The sequence below is a fragment of the Phycodurus eques genome, chromosome 1, assembly GCF_024500275.1.
Source record: "Phycodurus eques isolate BA_2022a chromosome 1, UOR_Pequ_1.1, whole genome shotgun sequence".
Classification (NCBI taxonomy): domain Eukaryota; kingdom Metazoa; phylum Chordata; class Actinopteri; order Syngnathiformes; family Syngnathidae; genus Phycodurus; species Phycodurus eques.
Genome location: NC_084525.1, coordinates 7752722 through 7770000, shown reverse-complemented (window position 1 = coordinate 7770000; position 17279 = coordinate 7752722). Strand labels below are relative to the sequence as shown.

The window sequence follows — 17279 nt, the reverse complement described above, 5'->3', positions numbered from 1 at the left end:
TAAAGCATTCTCTGCTAAGGTGGACTGCATTCATCTTGAATTGGGTGCTGGCGTTGTGATAAGTCAGTGCATTGCAACCTGTCACAGCACAAGGCTACGCTCTCCCTCTTCTCTAGATCGACACAGGTCAACGGAGACACAGAGACGCGGAGCGGCAGACCGGATAGTTAGCGGCACGCTGACATGTCTTTGTTCAGGCCCACTACTGCAGTGTGCTGCAGTGCAGATGATGTCATTTCCACCTGCTGCCTGCCGCTCTGAATGCGATGCACGTCCACTGCAGAGGAAGGATGGGGGGAAGAGACGAGTGGGAGGAGAGAGGGGAGGAGACGTGGAAGGTGAGTAGCCAAACAGAAGTGCATCAACACGGTGACTTCGTTGGCGCCTTCCCACTCTCAGGTTTGGGGAGGTGCATGGTAGAGGTGCGCACTCGCACACTTTTAGGGCAAAATAAAAAGCGAGTGCACAGGGTCCATTCATTCATTTTATTTACAGCTCAGAATGATGCTGATTATTAATATAGTTAATACTGTGTTTATGCTTTTATTTTGGCAGGAGTTGGACCCATTCTAACTTTTCTAAATCAAGTAGATAGAAATGAGGTGAAAACAGCCAACAGTGCAGCCCACTACATTAATCATTTTAAGTACTCTTACAGTGCCCTGCAAAAGTACCTGCCCTGTCCTTTCCAGGGTAAAACATCTCCCATCAAAAAGATAAATGCCCGAAGAGGCTGAAAAATGCCACCAATAAAGTGTTTTAATGTACTGGCCGTTATCAGCACGGACATGAAGAAAAATCCACTTAATACTGTCCGACAAAAGGGCCTAAACATTTACGATCACGACCACAAATGAGTCATTTTATAGCTTGCCATGGATCCTCAATCCTCAAATCACTTGCGCTGCCCCTGTGGACCTGAGAGTCAGCTGCATCATTCACACTGAGATGACGGGCTCTGTGTGGAAAGTCTACTTTGTGGATGAAAACTACAGTAACTTGGCCTCTGCAGAGCATGGGATGACTTGTCTCCTGCTTTTCTCAGAGGTCACTCAAACTCTTCACATGTAGAGGAGTCTGAATATAATGATGCAGACAGTCACTTAACATGACAGCATCTTTTCAGGAGCAATTTTGGGGGGTTTGGGGGGATTACACGCAAGGGCAGCATAAGGTTGTGCTGAGATGATCGGAGAGAATGGGATAAGAAAGGTAGAAGGGAGAAGACGCGCCAGTCCACAAAGTGTCACAAGACAGGTTGGAGAATTCTGAGCCTGGGGGAAATAAGCAGGGAGAGCAAATATTGGGATTTTCTGAAGTAACGTGAAGCATTCGAAAAGGCAAAACTGAAGAACTATTTGTAGGAAGATCTTCATACAGTGATTTATTGGACAACTCAAATTGCGAACCAATGATTAAGGACATAAATTAAGAAGCATAGGATGTTTTTTAATCTCTCTGGAGCCGGTTTCTGAGCATGCATGTGACATCAAACTGGCCAATTTATTTGAAAGCGTCATCTCAACTTCAAACAGGTGAGTACTTGCATAACTAAGCGATCTTCTGTTCCCTTGACTTTTTCATGTGCTGTTAAGATATTCTGAATCATCCAAAAACATGAATCAACAGTTACCAAAGGTCACTTGCAAGGATTTCATTGCTTGTCCTACAACAAAGAGAGAGCGGCTCTTAGCCTCCTGGCATTTGTCCCGCTAAATAGGTCAATACAAGTCTAGTCTACAAAGGGAAGAGATAGATTCTGTCACAACAAAGGTAAAATGCCAAGAGTGAGCGCCACGGGGACTTGCTGTCATCTACCATTGCACTAATACACTGCTACACGATTGGCTTTGTGACTTGGGCAGCAGGCCAGTTTGAATTTCAGGTTTCTTAACAATATAGTGTGCATAAATATACAGTACATATACAGTATACGCAAAGCAGGAACCCATTTGAGCTCTTAAATAAACTAACATGATACACAAGGCTATTTTAGAACACGAAGTGTGAATCACAACTTGGGACAGGACAGAAAAGTGATGTGCTGTCATTTTTTTTCTACTTGTAACTTGTAGGAACTCGTTAAGAACACCTTACCAAAGTACAACTGTCCACAATTGACAAAGCTTTTATCGGAATCTCTCAGACATTCCTGCCACAAAGTATGAATAAATAATGAATGGCCACCACTATGAGGAAGAAAAGCAAAACCCCCACTATTTTAATAAAAGTCCATACAATGCCACAGGTCACTCCAAATCACTTGAAATGGGTGATAATAAGCTGATTCTGAAATTCAACATAATAATAATTTTAAAAAGTTGTATTATAATTGGCGGCACGGTGGACGACTGGTTAGAGAGTCAGCCTCACAGTTCTGAGGACCTGGGTTCAATCCCCGGCCCTGCCTGTGTGGAGTTTGCATGTTCTCCCCGTGCCTGCGCGGGTTTTCTCCGGGCACTCCGATTTCCTCCCACATCCCAAAAACATGCATGAATTGGAGACTCTAAATTGCCCATAGGTGTGAATGTGAGTGCGAATGGTTGTTTGTTTGTATGTGCCCTGCGATTGGCTGGCAACCAGTTCAGGGTGTACCCCGCCTCCTGCCCGATGACAACTGGGATTGGCTCCAGCACGCCCGCGACCCTAGTGAGGAGAAGCGGCTCAGAAAATGGATGTATTATAATTTATGATGCTGATCATTTTGTTTAGCGCTCGTAACTTTATATGGGTGTATCTCCTAAAGTATAAAAAATAATGTCATTAAATTGTAATACAGACACATAGGCCCACATGGTCTCATGAAAGAGATTTTACTTCTTTTTTTTGCCCATCTGATCTTTTTTAATATAAAATTGAATGATCGTTGACTCATTCCATGAGCTTATCAAAAGAACTGGATAACCGATAACCAACGAGCATACAAAAACAATGATACACTACATTGTAGCCATGTAATGTACTTGTTGGGTGTACAGTATATTAGTGATTCCCGACCACTGTGAGATCATCAGGTGTGCTGTGACCAATTATCCAATTTCACTCAGTGAGACCCTAAAATTATTATTCATTTGCTACAAGTACTCTCTTTGTTGATAAATCTTTGCTAACAACATTTAGTGACCGGCAAAATAAATAAATACTCTTCCACTAGATGGCAGAAGCTCCCATTCTTCACGAATACGTTTTGTGTTCAACAAGACAGTCCCAGAGTTCACCATTTCACCACCAAATTGAGAGTATATTGAGAAGAAATCATTATTATTTCAGTGCATATACTTTTTGTGACATTTCTTTTTTTGGGTGGTGTGCCGTGAGAGGTTTCTAATATCCAATATTTCCAACAGCATGTTTTGGTGAAAAAGGCTGTCAGTGTAATGCTTAAATAAGGGTTTGAAATAATTAGGGGAGAATAAAACTTTGGTGATATGACGGTAAGATAATGTTTGTTTCTACTACATCCAGAGGTGGACATTTGTTTAAAAAGTCCACCTCAGCCCACTTGGAGCAACAACAGCAGCATGCAACTTCAACTTCTTCTGACTCACACACACACACGAATACACAAAAAGTCTGCACGAACACAACACAGTAGCCTGAAGTTCTAACCTTCTATCTTATTTTCCATCGGGTAGAGTCCAGCCCAAAAGCGGGGTGTAAAAAAAAACAAACAAAAAACCCCCCACACACAGGTGTTTTGTTTGTTAAGAGGCGCAGGTGTCTGTCATTGGTATCCTGACCCACGTGAGTCTCACCATGGCTGTGTCTCAGTCTCCCCTGCCCCCCACGCTCCCAAAAACAACAAAAAAGCAATTTTGCTTCCAGCCCCTCAGACAGTCTGCGCGTGGACAAAGGAAAGCAAAAGTACATCCGCGCTCATGTTGTGTGGACCGAGTGTCAGCCTCTTCCACGGAGTCAAACAATGGAACAAGTGAGGGGAGAGCACGGCGCGGAGAGAGCTACTCCTCTTGCTCTAAATGCCCCCTCCTTCTCCTCCTCCTCCTCTTCTCCACTTCTTTCACCTCACACACGCACTCACACACACTTGTGCACACGTGCTGCCGGTAAACAGACGCCACAGACCTCAGTTGGGTGGTGGTGGGGGGGGGGGGGGGGGGTGCTTCCACCCGCCGCACACCTTTTTTTTTTTTTTTTTTTTTTTTTTTTTTACCGACTTCACATCCACAGCGTCACGATGTGTCAGAGTAACATTCAGACAGGTTTGTTTCGTCTCATTAATGCGCATCTCTGCAGTAGTTAAGCCAAACACGCCCAGCCCCTGCGCCCGTATTGTGCGCGTGTGTGTGCAGTTGGGCAATGTGCTGCTTGCCACAGTCTGTTTGCGCGAGGCTTTTATTCCGGCTGCAGCTAAACGAGCCACACACACACACACACACACACGAGCGCGCGCGCGGACCGGGGTCTGGTTGGGAGCGCAGGATCTTATTGGAGAGATGTGCACGATGCTGCCTGTGTCCTGCCCATAGCTCCCTACCTGCAATGCTGCAGAGGAAGAAGAAAAAAAGAAAAGAAAAAAAAAGGAAAAAAAAATCCCCTTCCCCCACTCTGCATTATGACAAATCAAGGCAGGCAGGCAGTCAGGCAGCAGTGCCATTAGCATTATCACAACACCGAGTCGTCCTCCCTGGCCGCGCTGCATGCGCAAACTGCTGCGGACTAAATACAAAGTGTTCTGTCAGCCGCCTTTAAGAATCAAGTGGCTGCATTTTGACTTGACGTCCGCGCAGTCACACTGCATTGGAAGCGCTGCATGATCGCCGCGTGGATGACGACAACATGCGCCAGTGACACAGTCTGCCCTACTTGGGAACAAAGTCGGTTTGAACTTGGTTCAAGGGAAAACAAAGCACACGAGTCTATGGGGGAGGAAAGCCAAGAGTCTGTCAAGAGGCAGTGGTCCTGATGCTGCTGCATGACATTTTGGCCACATAGCCTACAAAAATCCATAATATTGTGCTAGTCAATTAATCTCCAAGTATGTATCTGAAAAAGCCCATATAAAAATCTATCGTCTTTACTCTGCCACAACAAGGTTGAATCAGCATCCCTAATTGTTTAAATAGATGACAACATCATCTACCAATATACTGTAAGAGCTGGTTGACGTTTTCTAAACAGCTTCCATAGCTATTTTATTATTTGACTTTATTTAAGTGACCTCATCTATGCATTTCCACAAAATGTGTTTCTGTTCTGATGTTGGCGTTAAAAAATGTTTTTAAAGACAGGCCACTTTATTGGGAACACATGTACGACCCAAAAAAAGAGGTGGATAAAAAATGTCTGCTCTGATTGACCCTGTCAGAGAGGTATTCATTAACAATATGTTTAATACTGCATACATAAGGCAAGTTGTACCTAATGTGAACAGTAGATTCTCATTTCAGCCAAAGCTAAATTGCTCATTATCTGTCTGTAACGAAGCAGAAAATAATGATCTGCCGGCAGACTACTACGCATAGCAAGCAAGGAGTTAAACTAAGCAAGGTAAAAGGGTGGGCCACGTTTTCCCAGAGTCAGCCAACTCCTCCTCAGCTGGTTCTGTGAATGAGCCAGTGATGCTGAGACTGTGAATGGTGGAGGAATCCGCTGGTTCTGCCTTTTACGAGCCACCATATCTCCCTCCCACTCCCTTCAGGTCTGTCTGCAATGCAGCTGTCCTGGGAGCCCGTTCTTAACCATGTCCTACTTTATCCTGTCAACGCTCAGGCACTGCAGTAATGCTTTTCCTCACAGCACACACACAGACATACACGCACACATTCCTATCCACAAGGAGCCATGCTCATTGCACGAGCCGATACGGATATTCCGGCCTTGAGTTTTGGCCAATAACTGATATTGGTCCAATTCCATTTCAGCAATAATCATAGATAATTTACTTAGCTTTTAGTATGGACTGTTAGATCAAGCTTGATCAAGTGATATTACGCCAACAGAGAACAATAATCAGCAACAGTAGGTAGGAGAAAACCTGACCCATGTCTTATTAACCAATGGGTTAGATAAAGCAACTGTGTATGTCTCGACCTCTGAGGGGCAGTGTGGTGCACGCCACGAGATACACATTTGCAGTAACAAAGAAAGTAGAAGAAGTCACAATCGAATATTGTCATTATAACTCGTTTTGGGCAGAGTTTGAAGAATATATGCCAGAGAGTATTGTTATATTGCCTATCTGTGTTTGTACAGCATTTGTGTACCAATAGTCATTATTTTGAGAGCGGCCAGTTCGCTAATGCTCCTTTTTAGGTTTTTGTCTCGACCTGTTCTTGTCAGCTCTTCTCCTTGTGTCTACCAATCAGCTCCCTCCAGCCACTCGTGCCTTGTCCAGGTGTGCCTTGTTGTCTCGTCAGTTAGCTTTTATTTAGTTCCCTTTTTTTCTTTCAGGTCGTTACAAGTCACGTTTGCCAAGTCATGTCATGTTTTCTGTCATGATGAGTATATACCATGGTTTCCAATCAATGAGACAAGATTGGAGATGTGGCTTCGAGCTGCTCCGGCCACTAGAAAACACATACCGGTTTTGAATTCTCTTGTGAAGATACACTGACAGATGTGTACCACGCCTTTCTCAAAAGAGCTCCCAGAAGACCTACGATGAGTAATTGTTGACTTGTATAAAACTGGAAAAGGTTACAATAGTATCTCTAAAAGTTTTGCTGTCCATCAGTCCACCTTTAGACAAATTGTCTATAAATGGAGAATGTTCAGCCGTTGCTGTCAGTAAATAAATTGACAGATAGAATCAATTTACAATGTTTTTACAAAGAAATATACTATTGAGTGCTATTTTCCTTATTAAAAACACATTACAAATAGTTGGGCTTTTGGGGAGACTGGAATGGATTAATGGCATTTCCATCTATTTGAGATTAAGGGTGGTCACAGAACAAATTAAACGTATCTCAAGGCCTCACTGCACTTGCAAAGCACAATAGAACACATTCCAATTATAGTCAAGTAACACGTATGCTATTTCTGCAGCTTTATTTGTCACAAATAGTTAATTTCAACAAGATGATTCAGCTCCAAATTGAGGTTTATCGCCACAATATCTGCACATTGTGTTGATGCAGTGGAATGAAACGTTTTTTCTATAAAATGCATATTAAAAGATTCCTTTCTTTGTATTTTCAAATATACTTTATACCTATGCACACAAATCTTGCTATCTTATTCAGACAAACAAGATATCCCACCGATGGTCCCCACTGCAATTTAATTCATTTGAGACTACAGTGCAGCATACACTTAACAATAGGGAGCAAGTGCAAGTTCAAATCTCCATTTGTCAGTCATAAAATATAGAGTATACATCACAATGTTAATAGGTGGACACAGGAGAGTGTAAAAAGGTTGTATTTGGAAGATCTCTTATTTTTAGTGTCAAGTTTGAATGTATGAACGTTATTTCAAAGCAAGACAGAATCTGAAAGCAGCAGAATGTACTCAATCCTCACATTGGACAATTTTAAGAAGCTCATTCGGGATTTGGAGCAGTGTCAGAAATGTTAAACCCGAGTGCGAGGAGGGTGAAATTAGTAAAAAGTATCAGCAAGACATACCATCCAGCGAGAGCCAGTCGTGCTGAGAGGAGGGAAGGGAAGGAAGGGCGCGAGCCTTGTACTCAAAAACCACAGAGTTGGAGATGATCTGATTACTGACGGCCACCTGAAGTGTCACCAGACCTGTGTCATGAGCTGACGAGAGAAAGAGCGCATATGTTTAAAGTTCACTGACTACTTGTGTTCAAATCAATATGTACATTCATTCATTATCCATACCGCTTATCCTCACCAGGGTTGCGGGAGTGGTGGAGCCTATTCCAGCTATCTTTGGGCGAGAGGTGGGGTACACCCTGTACTGGTCGCCAGCCAATCGCAGGGCACATATAAACAAACAACCATTCGCACTCACATTCACACCTACGGGCAATTTAGAGTCTTCATTCAACCTACCATGCACGTTTTTGGGATGTGAGAGGAAACCGGAGTACCCGAAGAAAACCCACAAAGGCACTGGGAGAACATGCTAACTCCACACAGGCCCTCGGTCCTCAGAATTGTGAGGCAGATGTTCTAACCAGTCATCCACTGTGCCGGCTCAATATGAACAATTCCGCTTAAATATCATATGACTGAATTTCTTGACTCTTACTTTTGTCAAATAATAAAATTAGCATACATATCTCACCTGGGCAGTAGCAACGTAACACTCCTGGTTGAATAAGAGAGGCTGGAACGGAGATCTGGTCGAACAAGCAGCTGTAGTTTGAGCCAGCCTCTTGCCAGGGCCCTGTGATTAGCACTTTAACGCCACCCTTCAAAACAGACATGGACTTAATAAACTCAACAATAACCATTGGATTGTACAAAATATATTTGATTATACTCAGGCCTGAATCAAAAACTGCCTATGTAAAGATAATAATGCTATTTTTTTTGTACGGTCATAAAGGTACGGAAGTAACAATACATTTATTGTTATGTTTATATTATACAAATGCTGTATTACTTGGCGGTTGTGCAGCGTTACAATATTCTTTGTTTTTTTCTCATTATTTTTTGTATTTTTATAAATGTCTCAATGCAATGCAGTGCATGTACATGCATTGCAATCTACAGCCAAAAACGTAACTTGTTCACTCAATAAATTTCTGATCTCTGTCACGGTATCATACAAAAGTAAGCATTATGAAGTAAGTATAATTTTGGATTGACAGTATTTTGTATATATATCCCTTGAAATAAAACATACTATTCAGCAGTTTGCAAGAGTGAAAAGTTTAGTTTTTAGCTATAGTATGCTGCCACCCAGAGTAAAGAACAGATAATTACACCTGAAGTATAAAATAGTGGTCTGAAATCTTTAATTAGTCCCCTACTGCCATCTTGTGGATGGTAAACATAAGTTCACGTTGACTCGTTCCCCCAATAATACACCAAAAACACTACAGTATTGTGCTTTATTCTATTGAATACTAGAGGAGTAGACAGCAATAGTGTATTGAAAATGTACATGACAAGATTAGCTGAAATACATGACCAATGTGCTTCTTGAATGAACTATGCCAGTAGTAAAATACAATTTTTAATAAACAATGTTCGCACTCTCTAGGGTTACCTCAAGTCAAACAGCATGTACACTCACTCACCTCAGGATAGGACCACTCAGGAGAGTAGTCAGTGACCATGAAGAGCCGCCCAGTAGCCTGGAGCATACCCAGAGCGCCATGGGCAACAGCTGCAGAGACCACGTCAGCTACATTCATGTACGACAGTGAACCCGCCTCCCCGGTGTTTCCCCCTGCACTCGCACCCCCAGTCAGAGACTGAGGGCTGCAGCATGGTTGAAGGCAGAGCTCTGAGGGGTTGTAGCCAGAGCCTCTGGCATCCTCCTGGCCCTGTGGCGGGCCCCCACCTGCAGCGTTTTGACCATCAGAGCTGTGTGAAGCGACGAGCTGGTGAGCATAGAGGGTTCCTCCGGCGGTCATGGCCGTTCCACTGCCATCCACGGAGATGAAGTCATTAATGAGGTCAGAGAACTGGTTTCCAAAAGAGATGTCAAAGTGATCCAGGCTGATCTCCATGCCCGCCCCTGCTGCTCCTCCGTTACTGGTGGCTGTCCCCAAGCCTTGGTGGGTTGCAACGGCATTGTAGAGTCCCTGGACCATGCTTGCTCCCTGGAGGAGCGGCTGCAGCTGCTGTTGCTGTGCCGAGCGATGGCTGCCGTCACCGTTTCCATTGTGAAGTGACATCCCTTCACCCGCACCACCGTTTCCTCCTCGTCCAGCATCGGACGTCTGTAGATAGTGCTCAGTGGCGCCTCCCTCTCCATTTCCTGCCACACAAGCCTGCATTTGATCTCCAGGTTTCAGTAAATTATCTGCTCCATTCTCTGAGGCTCCAGCCTGCCCAGAACTCGCACTAACCGGCTGTTCCAGACCCACCACATCCTCATGCTCATTGCCGAGCCCAGAGAAGTTTCCCTGGTACTGTAGCAGCTGGAGGGGTCCAGTTTGAGGTGTGCTGTCTGTTGGTGAGCCTCCATTACAGTTGGCCCTATGTTGGTTCTGCTGCTGGTGGTGGAGGTGACCATTACTGCCAGGAGATTCAGTCTTCACCACATGCAGCCCCATATAAGCTCCAGATTCATGCGCATTGTGCTCCATCATGTGTGTTTTCTGGCTCCTGCCGGCCCTTCCCTGCTGAGCCTGGCTGGACTGAGAAGCATCTTGAAGAAAAAAACTAGGAGAACGGTTCTGGTGTGGCATGTGAGGACTAGACATGGCTTGCCCATAGCTCACTGCGGAAGCGGTGGACGTGTAGTCCTGCTTGGCATCAATAGCACTGAAATCCATTTGCTCCAGGGTGGTGCTTGGACTTAAACCTCCACCTGAAGGAAGCAAGGATCCCGCTGCAGTCAGTGTGAGGCTGCCCTGACCAGAACTGGCGCCAGGTGGCACAGACACCCCGCTACCACAATTCACTACTGCCCCCACCTGGTAGCCACTCTCGTTAGCCAGCTGCTGCTCAAAGGAGGTGTCTTCTGTCTTGATGTTCTTCACTAAAGCTGAGCTGAAGCTGTAGCCATTGTCCGTCATGGAAGGAGAGCTCTGCAGAGTGCCGTTGGTGCTACCGCTGACCCCGCAGGAGGATGAGGCACAGTTTCCCTCAGTTTTCATTGCACTACCTCCATAGGTCTGGCCTTGTTTGGGGTTGTTCAGGAAGCAGTCAGGGTCAAAGTTCATATTGGTCTCCGGGATCTTGATGGCTCCAGAGTCCAGACTGCTTGAGAGTACCAGTTCCTCAGAAACCCCACCTGTGGACAACATCGAAAGACTGTCTCCTGTATTTCCATGTTCCCCCACTCCTCCGGTGGGGAAAGCAAACTTGTGACGATCAGAGGTCACAGAGAGCACCAAGCCATGGGAGGTGGCATCTGCGCCCATAAGGTGAGTGTTGGGGCCACCAGTTGGAGACATACTGTAGACGGGGTCTCCAGCAACTTCTGACATGAAGACCCCCTGGGAGAGACCAGGCATGACGGAGGCCACATGACTCATTCCTGTCACCACAGGGCTGTCAGCTATGTCTGGGTCGCTGTTGAGGCCGCTGCTAATGGACACGGGGGAGTTCTGGGTGGTGTCAGGCACCTCCACCTGGTTGGTAGATGAAACCTCAGTGCTGTTCTGATGCAGCAAGATGGGCTTGTGGACTTTGCCGTTCCGTTTCTCTCTGGCGCTGCCCCCTCCCGCGCCTCCTCCCCCAGAACCTTTGGCGCCACCATGGCCGCTGTGCTCGGTTTTCCCCTCGGACACATCGTTGTTTTGCACTTCAGAGTGAGCGCTGCTGTAGGCCCCTGTGCGGGGGTCCACCTTGGGGGAGATGATGCGGTGTTTGGCGCTGTTGCATTTGTGGTGCACACTGCTACCAGCACCTAAAGGCGAACAGGAAACAAGGCAAATGGTTTGGATTGGTGAGGAGTCAAAGAAAGGGAGGTAAAGAAAATGAATATATTACACATGCCACAAGCAGGAACATAGTCTGGTAGAATGAACTAATGTGAATCCACAGAAGAGGTAATTTTGACGTGTTGCGTAACTGTACGAAAACATGATTTGAGGATCCTTTTGGAATATCTCCTCTCATGAGTTAAAGTGCCCTCTTATTCCAAGAATCACGGTGGGCTTTCTGGAATTGTTTTGTTGTGAACGTGTATAAAACGTGTATAAAAGTCTCTGTGTTCAGTAAAGCAACAGCCTGTCTGTGTCAGTTCTTACTTGTTGGGCCCTTGTTTATCCATGACAGTAGCTAGTCATTTGGGGAACCAAGGCAAACCCAGTTACGGGGCCGTCAACAACCACATGTAACTAAATGCATTTCGCCAAGTACTGTACTTTATTTCAATTCGATTAAATGGTGAGTATGTAATTTCGGCCACTATGCCCTGCTTTTTAAATCTGTTACAATTATCCGACAACTCAAGTTATTAGTTTTATAACGTTTTATATGTTCCCCCTGTCTAGTGAATAATATTTATCACCAAAGATTTTAAATATTAATGCTTATCATCAACTAAAAATGTGAATTTGAGAAAATTTTCTGAGCTAGATAAAATCCTTAAAATACTTCGAGGATTATTATCTAATGACTGATTCATCAGAGCGCTTTCACTGTAATTAATAAGAACAATATTCAACATTATAGCTTACTATTTCGACCGCTTTAATACTATTACTCACATCTTGATGAAAAGCGCCACTCATGTCAGTCTCCACTTCCTCTCTACTGCATCCTCCTTGACTGACACTGACAGCAGTGCTACTGCTACTAGCAAGCCCATCTGACTCGTCTCCACTTGGTGTCTCCACTCCACTGGGGTAAGTAACCACGCCTCACACTCAAAACCGTGCCAAATTAATTTGGCAGCCATTTTCCTGGATCAAGTCTCCACATGTGCAGTAAGATAGAGCAGTGCGTGGTATGAAAAGCGAAGGGGAAGTATTGATACGATTATGAGAGATTAACCATTTTAATGCATTTTTAAGCGAGTGATTTAAGACTATCTTGGGCCCCAAGCAACTGCTTATGTTTGATTACTGGTTAGTAGGCTACTCCACTGCACAAGTGGATCCATTGGTTTTTCAAATGTTTTTTTTTTTTTTTTTTTTAAACACAGGAGTGCACGAGAATTACACCTTGTGTACAGTATTTAAGACAACCTCATAGCTAGCCTAGCACAGCTTTTCAGTTTGCTAACTTAATGCTAATGCTAAATAGCATCTATGTTGGGGTGCTATAATCCTTTAAGCAACGGACTGAACACAAATAGCGCAGCAACACGAACACAGACAATATAACAGTACTCACACATTATTTTTCCTCTGCAAAGAATGACAAATTTTACTGATGAGCTGAGAGGAATTGAGACAATTACAATTATAATATTTTGCTGTGCCATTTTTCCTGATTAAAACACACATTGCAACATTTTTGTTGTGTTTCTGGTGAAGCGGGGAATAGATTAATGGCTTTTCCATTTATTTCAGTGGGAAAAGATGATTCGAGATGCAAGTGTTCTCAATTTCGAGCGTAGTCACAGAACAAATAAAACACACATCTGAAGGCACCATTGTATTGTACTAGTATTTAAAACGGCGAGAGAAAAATGTATAGTTTTCATGCCAAATACCAGTAGTGTATATCACTCAGTTACACAAATATCAAAGACACAAACACGCAATTTTACACCGAATCAAAAAGCAATAATGCTCACCCACTTTGTCTAATCTAGTATATATAAAGAGTATGATCCTTCAGATGTAATTCTGGTTGTCCCTTAAGAACAACCTCAGCCCCACTCACTAAAGCCCTTACCCAGCGTGCCCGTGCAGAGGCAGTTGTGAGTCCGGGGAGGTGGCTTAGTCTGGTGGCTGTCCAGTATCTGCTGCATTAGCTGCTCCACTGAGAAGCCAGAGCTGCTGTTCCCGTTGCTGCAAGTCCACTTGATGCCATGAACTGCCGGGAGAGAGGAGGAGGAGCACAGATGTCAGACCACCAGCCACGCCATCCCCTCGCCCCACCAGCTGGCCCCTACCTGCTACCTGACAAGAGTAATGTTGGTGACACGACACCCCATGAAGGCAAACAGACAATCCTCTGACTGGTCCGAAATGATTACTTTGGGTCACTTTTGTCACTCTCTCTTTATCACACTTTCCATCATACTCAGTCAACAACAAAGAAAAATATTCTGTATTCTTCCCGGTCTCCCATCAGTGCCTTGTCACTGCCCTGCACCTCTCTTTGTCAAAGTTGCCTTCTCTTTCCAAACATGCCTATTGTGTCCTCTCAGTAAGAGCTGCTGAAAGTGACAGCAAGCCCACTCTTTCCATCCACTGCCCTTACCCTGACTCGATTCTCTGCGCTGACAGGAGAAGCTTCCAGGATAAAACACCACTGAGATGTTGCTGCACTCCGCGGAAATACACAAACTTTCTCCTGGTGAGCTGAGTCAGACATCCTCATACTCTAATCATGGTTCATCACTCTACTTGCCAAGCAGCCCAGTCTAATCAGTTGGATATCTGTTTTAGTGGGTGTGAGAAGGTACTGTATATTAGTCGGCTGCACAAAAAAACAAAGCAAAGATATTTTTGAAACGGAGCACATTCATCATCATTGATCAAACTAAATCAAGCCAAAATATGTCACTTTGTTTTTTGAGCATGCAAGGGAGATAGAGAATGTGGATGAGGTATTTTAGGAACTTTATAAACATGTCTTTTTTTTTTTTTTTTTCCTTAACACAAGATGTCCCCACAGAGCCAGCAAAGATGATAATATTCGATGTTTAGTTTGTGTTCATATTACATATACTGTACATATACATTACATATTTCAGATAATCATATTTGTATAAATAAAGGATATACATGTATTTAACTTTTGTCGAAAGACACCAGCCATAAGGAAAACAGAATTTTAGCAAGTGCGGCTTCAAACAATTGTGTAATTAAACCGTAGTCATGCTCTAGCGTAGCATACATGGGAAGTCAGCTAACCTGTATTCTGGGTTTGGTCATGTGATGTTCCTCATATAGTGGATTACAAGTGACTTTGGGCAAGAGGCGGGGTAGAACCTGAACTGGTCACCAGCCAATTACAGGGCACATATACAGTATAGACAAACAACCACTCACTTTACCATGCACACCTACAGACAATTTAGATCCTTTAAGGAAATCCTTACCTGCGTGCCTTTTTTGGGGAATGTGGGAGGAACCTTAAGTACCACAGGGAGAACATGCATATTCAGCATAGGAGACCCCGAGCACAAATTTGAACTGGGGACCTCTCGATTGTCAGGCAGACATTCTAAACTCTACCCCACTGGACAACTAGCATTCGACATACTGATGCTAATTTGTTCATGTGAAAAAAAATACAGTTGATCTAAAAAGTCAACACACCCCTGTTCAAATGCCAGTTTATATATTAATTCATTCATTCATCTTCCGTACCACTTATCCTCATTAGGGTCGCGGCCCTGCTGGAGCCTATCCCAGCTATCTTCGGGCGAGAGGTGGGGTAGACCCTGAAATGCCAGTCGCAGGGCACATACAAACAAACAACCATTCACACTCACACGCACGCCTACGGGCAATTCAGAGTCTTCAACTAACCTACCATGCATGTTTTTGGGATGTGGGAGGAAACCGGAGTACCCGGAGAAAACCCACACAGACATGGGGAGAACATGCAAACTCCACACTAGAGAGGCCAGATTTGAACCAGTGTCCTCGGACCATATATTTACAGTGGGTACGGAAAGTATTCAGAACCCTTTACATTTTTCACTCTTTGTTATATTGCAGCCATTTGCTAAAATAATTTCAAGTTAATTTTTTCCCCTCATTAATGTACAAACAGCACCTCATCCACCCATCCATTTTCTGAGCCGCTTCTCCTCACTAGGGTCGCGGGCGTGCTGGAGCCTATCCCAGCTGTCATCGGGCAGGAGGCGGGGTACACCCTGAACTGGTTGCCAGCCAATTGCAGGGCACATACAAACAAACAACCATCCGCACTCACATTCACACCTACGGGCAATTTAGAGTCTCCAATTAATGCATGTTTTTGGGATGTGGGAGGAAACCGGAGTGCCTGGAGAAAACCCACGCAGGCACGGGGAGAACATGCAAACTCCACACAGGCGGGGCCGGGGATTGAACCCAGGTCCTCAGAACTGTGAGGCTGATGCTCTAACCAGTTGCCCACCGTGCCGCCACAGCACCTCATATTGACACAATAAAAAACAATTGTTGAAATGTTTGCAGATTTATTAAAAAGGAAAAACTGAAATATCACCATAAGTATTCAGACCCTTTGCTCAGTATTTAGTAGACGTATCCTGTGGAGCCAAGTCTTTTTGGGAATGATGCGGCACACCTGGATTTGGGGAACCTCTGCCAGTCCTCCTTGCAGATCCTCTCCAGTTCTGTTAGGTTGGATGGTGAACATTGGTGGACAGCCATTTTCAGATCTCTCCAGAGATGTTCAATTGGGTTTAAGTCAGCGCTCTGGGCTGGGTCATTCAAGAACAGTCACGGAGATGTTCTGAAGCCACTCTTTCGTTATTTTAGCTGTGTGCTTAGGGTCATTGTCTTGCTGGAAGGTGAACCTTTGGCCCAGTCTGAGGTCCTGAGCACTCAGGAGAAGGTTTTCGTCCAGGATATCACTGTACTTGGCCGCCATCATCTTTCCTTCGATTACAACCAGTACTCCTGTCCCTGCAGCTGAAAACACCCCCACAGGATGATGCTGCCACCACCATGCTTCACTGTTGAGACTGTATTGGACAAGTGATGAGCAGTGCCTGGTTTTCGCCACACATACCGCTTCGAATTAAAGTAAACTCCGATTGAAATGATAAATACATTTAATTTTACAACTACTGACCTCTACGACTGAAATACAGTGGTATACATTTATAAATTATTCCTATAAGTTAAAAAAAAGATTTTGTTCCGACCATAATTTGATACACTGTCGCCGCCATGTTTAGCGTGCACAAAGAGTTCTGGGAATGATGACGTAGAATGGCTGTTGTAAAATTGTTACGTTGCTGCTCTCTGCGGAGCTAAGCTAGCCATTTGCGAACAACTTTTATCGTCAGCGAAAAGAGTTAAAAATGCCATACTGTGCCACTTTGGGATGCAATTTCCAATCAGGACTGAATGCAAAAAATGAGGTAAGCATTCATAGCTTTCCCAAAAAGATCAAGTTGAGGAAACGGTGGGAGGATGTGGCCGGAAGAAGAAGGATGTGCGGTTGTTCGAAGCCTTTGATCGCCCCCAGCTCATGAGAGAGCTCAACGGTGTGTCTGGGTATAAACGACGGCTTAAATCCAATACAGTGCAGACGATCTTTCCTCACAAGGAGCCTAAACGGCCGGGTGAGACAAGCAAAAGCGGAGCAAAAAGACGCGAAAGACAGGAGGCGCTGGCCGCTTAGGTTGATCAGCTCACTTTAGCAGCAGCAATTGCAAACCATCGCCACCGAACACTGAGTTAGCAGTGAAAAATAGCGACGAAAAAACAATGGCGGCCTATGTTGAAGTTACGATTTGTAAAAATATATAAATCTGGAAATTATTATCGAAAGTTGTATCTTATTGTTATGTTACGCAAGTCGAAGGAGATCATATATCCCAAAGATGCCATTGCAATCGGGGTTCACTTTAAGGCCCAA

At 44.4% G+C, this 17279-nt stretch overlaps 1 protein-coding gene across 8 annotated transcripts in view; it reads right to left on the bottom strand.

The window, feature by feature from the left end:
- camta1a (calmodulin binding transcription activator 1a) overlaps nucleotides 1–17279 on the bottom strand; it is a 383457-nt gene that overhangs the window by 22759 nt on the left and 343419 nt on the right. For 6 of the 8 annotated variants that reach the window (XM_061675293.1, XM_061675285.1, XM_061675310.1 and 3 more), the window contains 4 exons: nucleotides 13404–13544; nucleotides 9179–11463; nucleotides 8218–8344; nucleotides 7590–7724 (listed from right to left, as the gene is read on the bottom strand). In XM_061675293.1, the coding sequence (XP_061531277.1) occupies nucleotides 7590–7724; nucleotides 8218–8344; nucleotides 9179–11463; nucleotides 13404–13544 (2688 nt within the window). The remainder of the gene's footprint in view (nucleotides 1–7589; nucleotides 7725–8217; nucleotides 8345–9178; nucleotides 11464–13403; nucleotides 13545–17279) is intronic. The other 2 variants (XM_061675317.1, XM_061675346.1) reach the window with 1 other exon arrangement.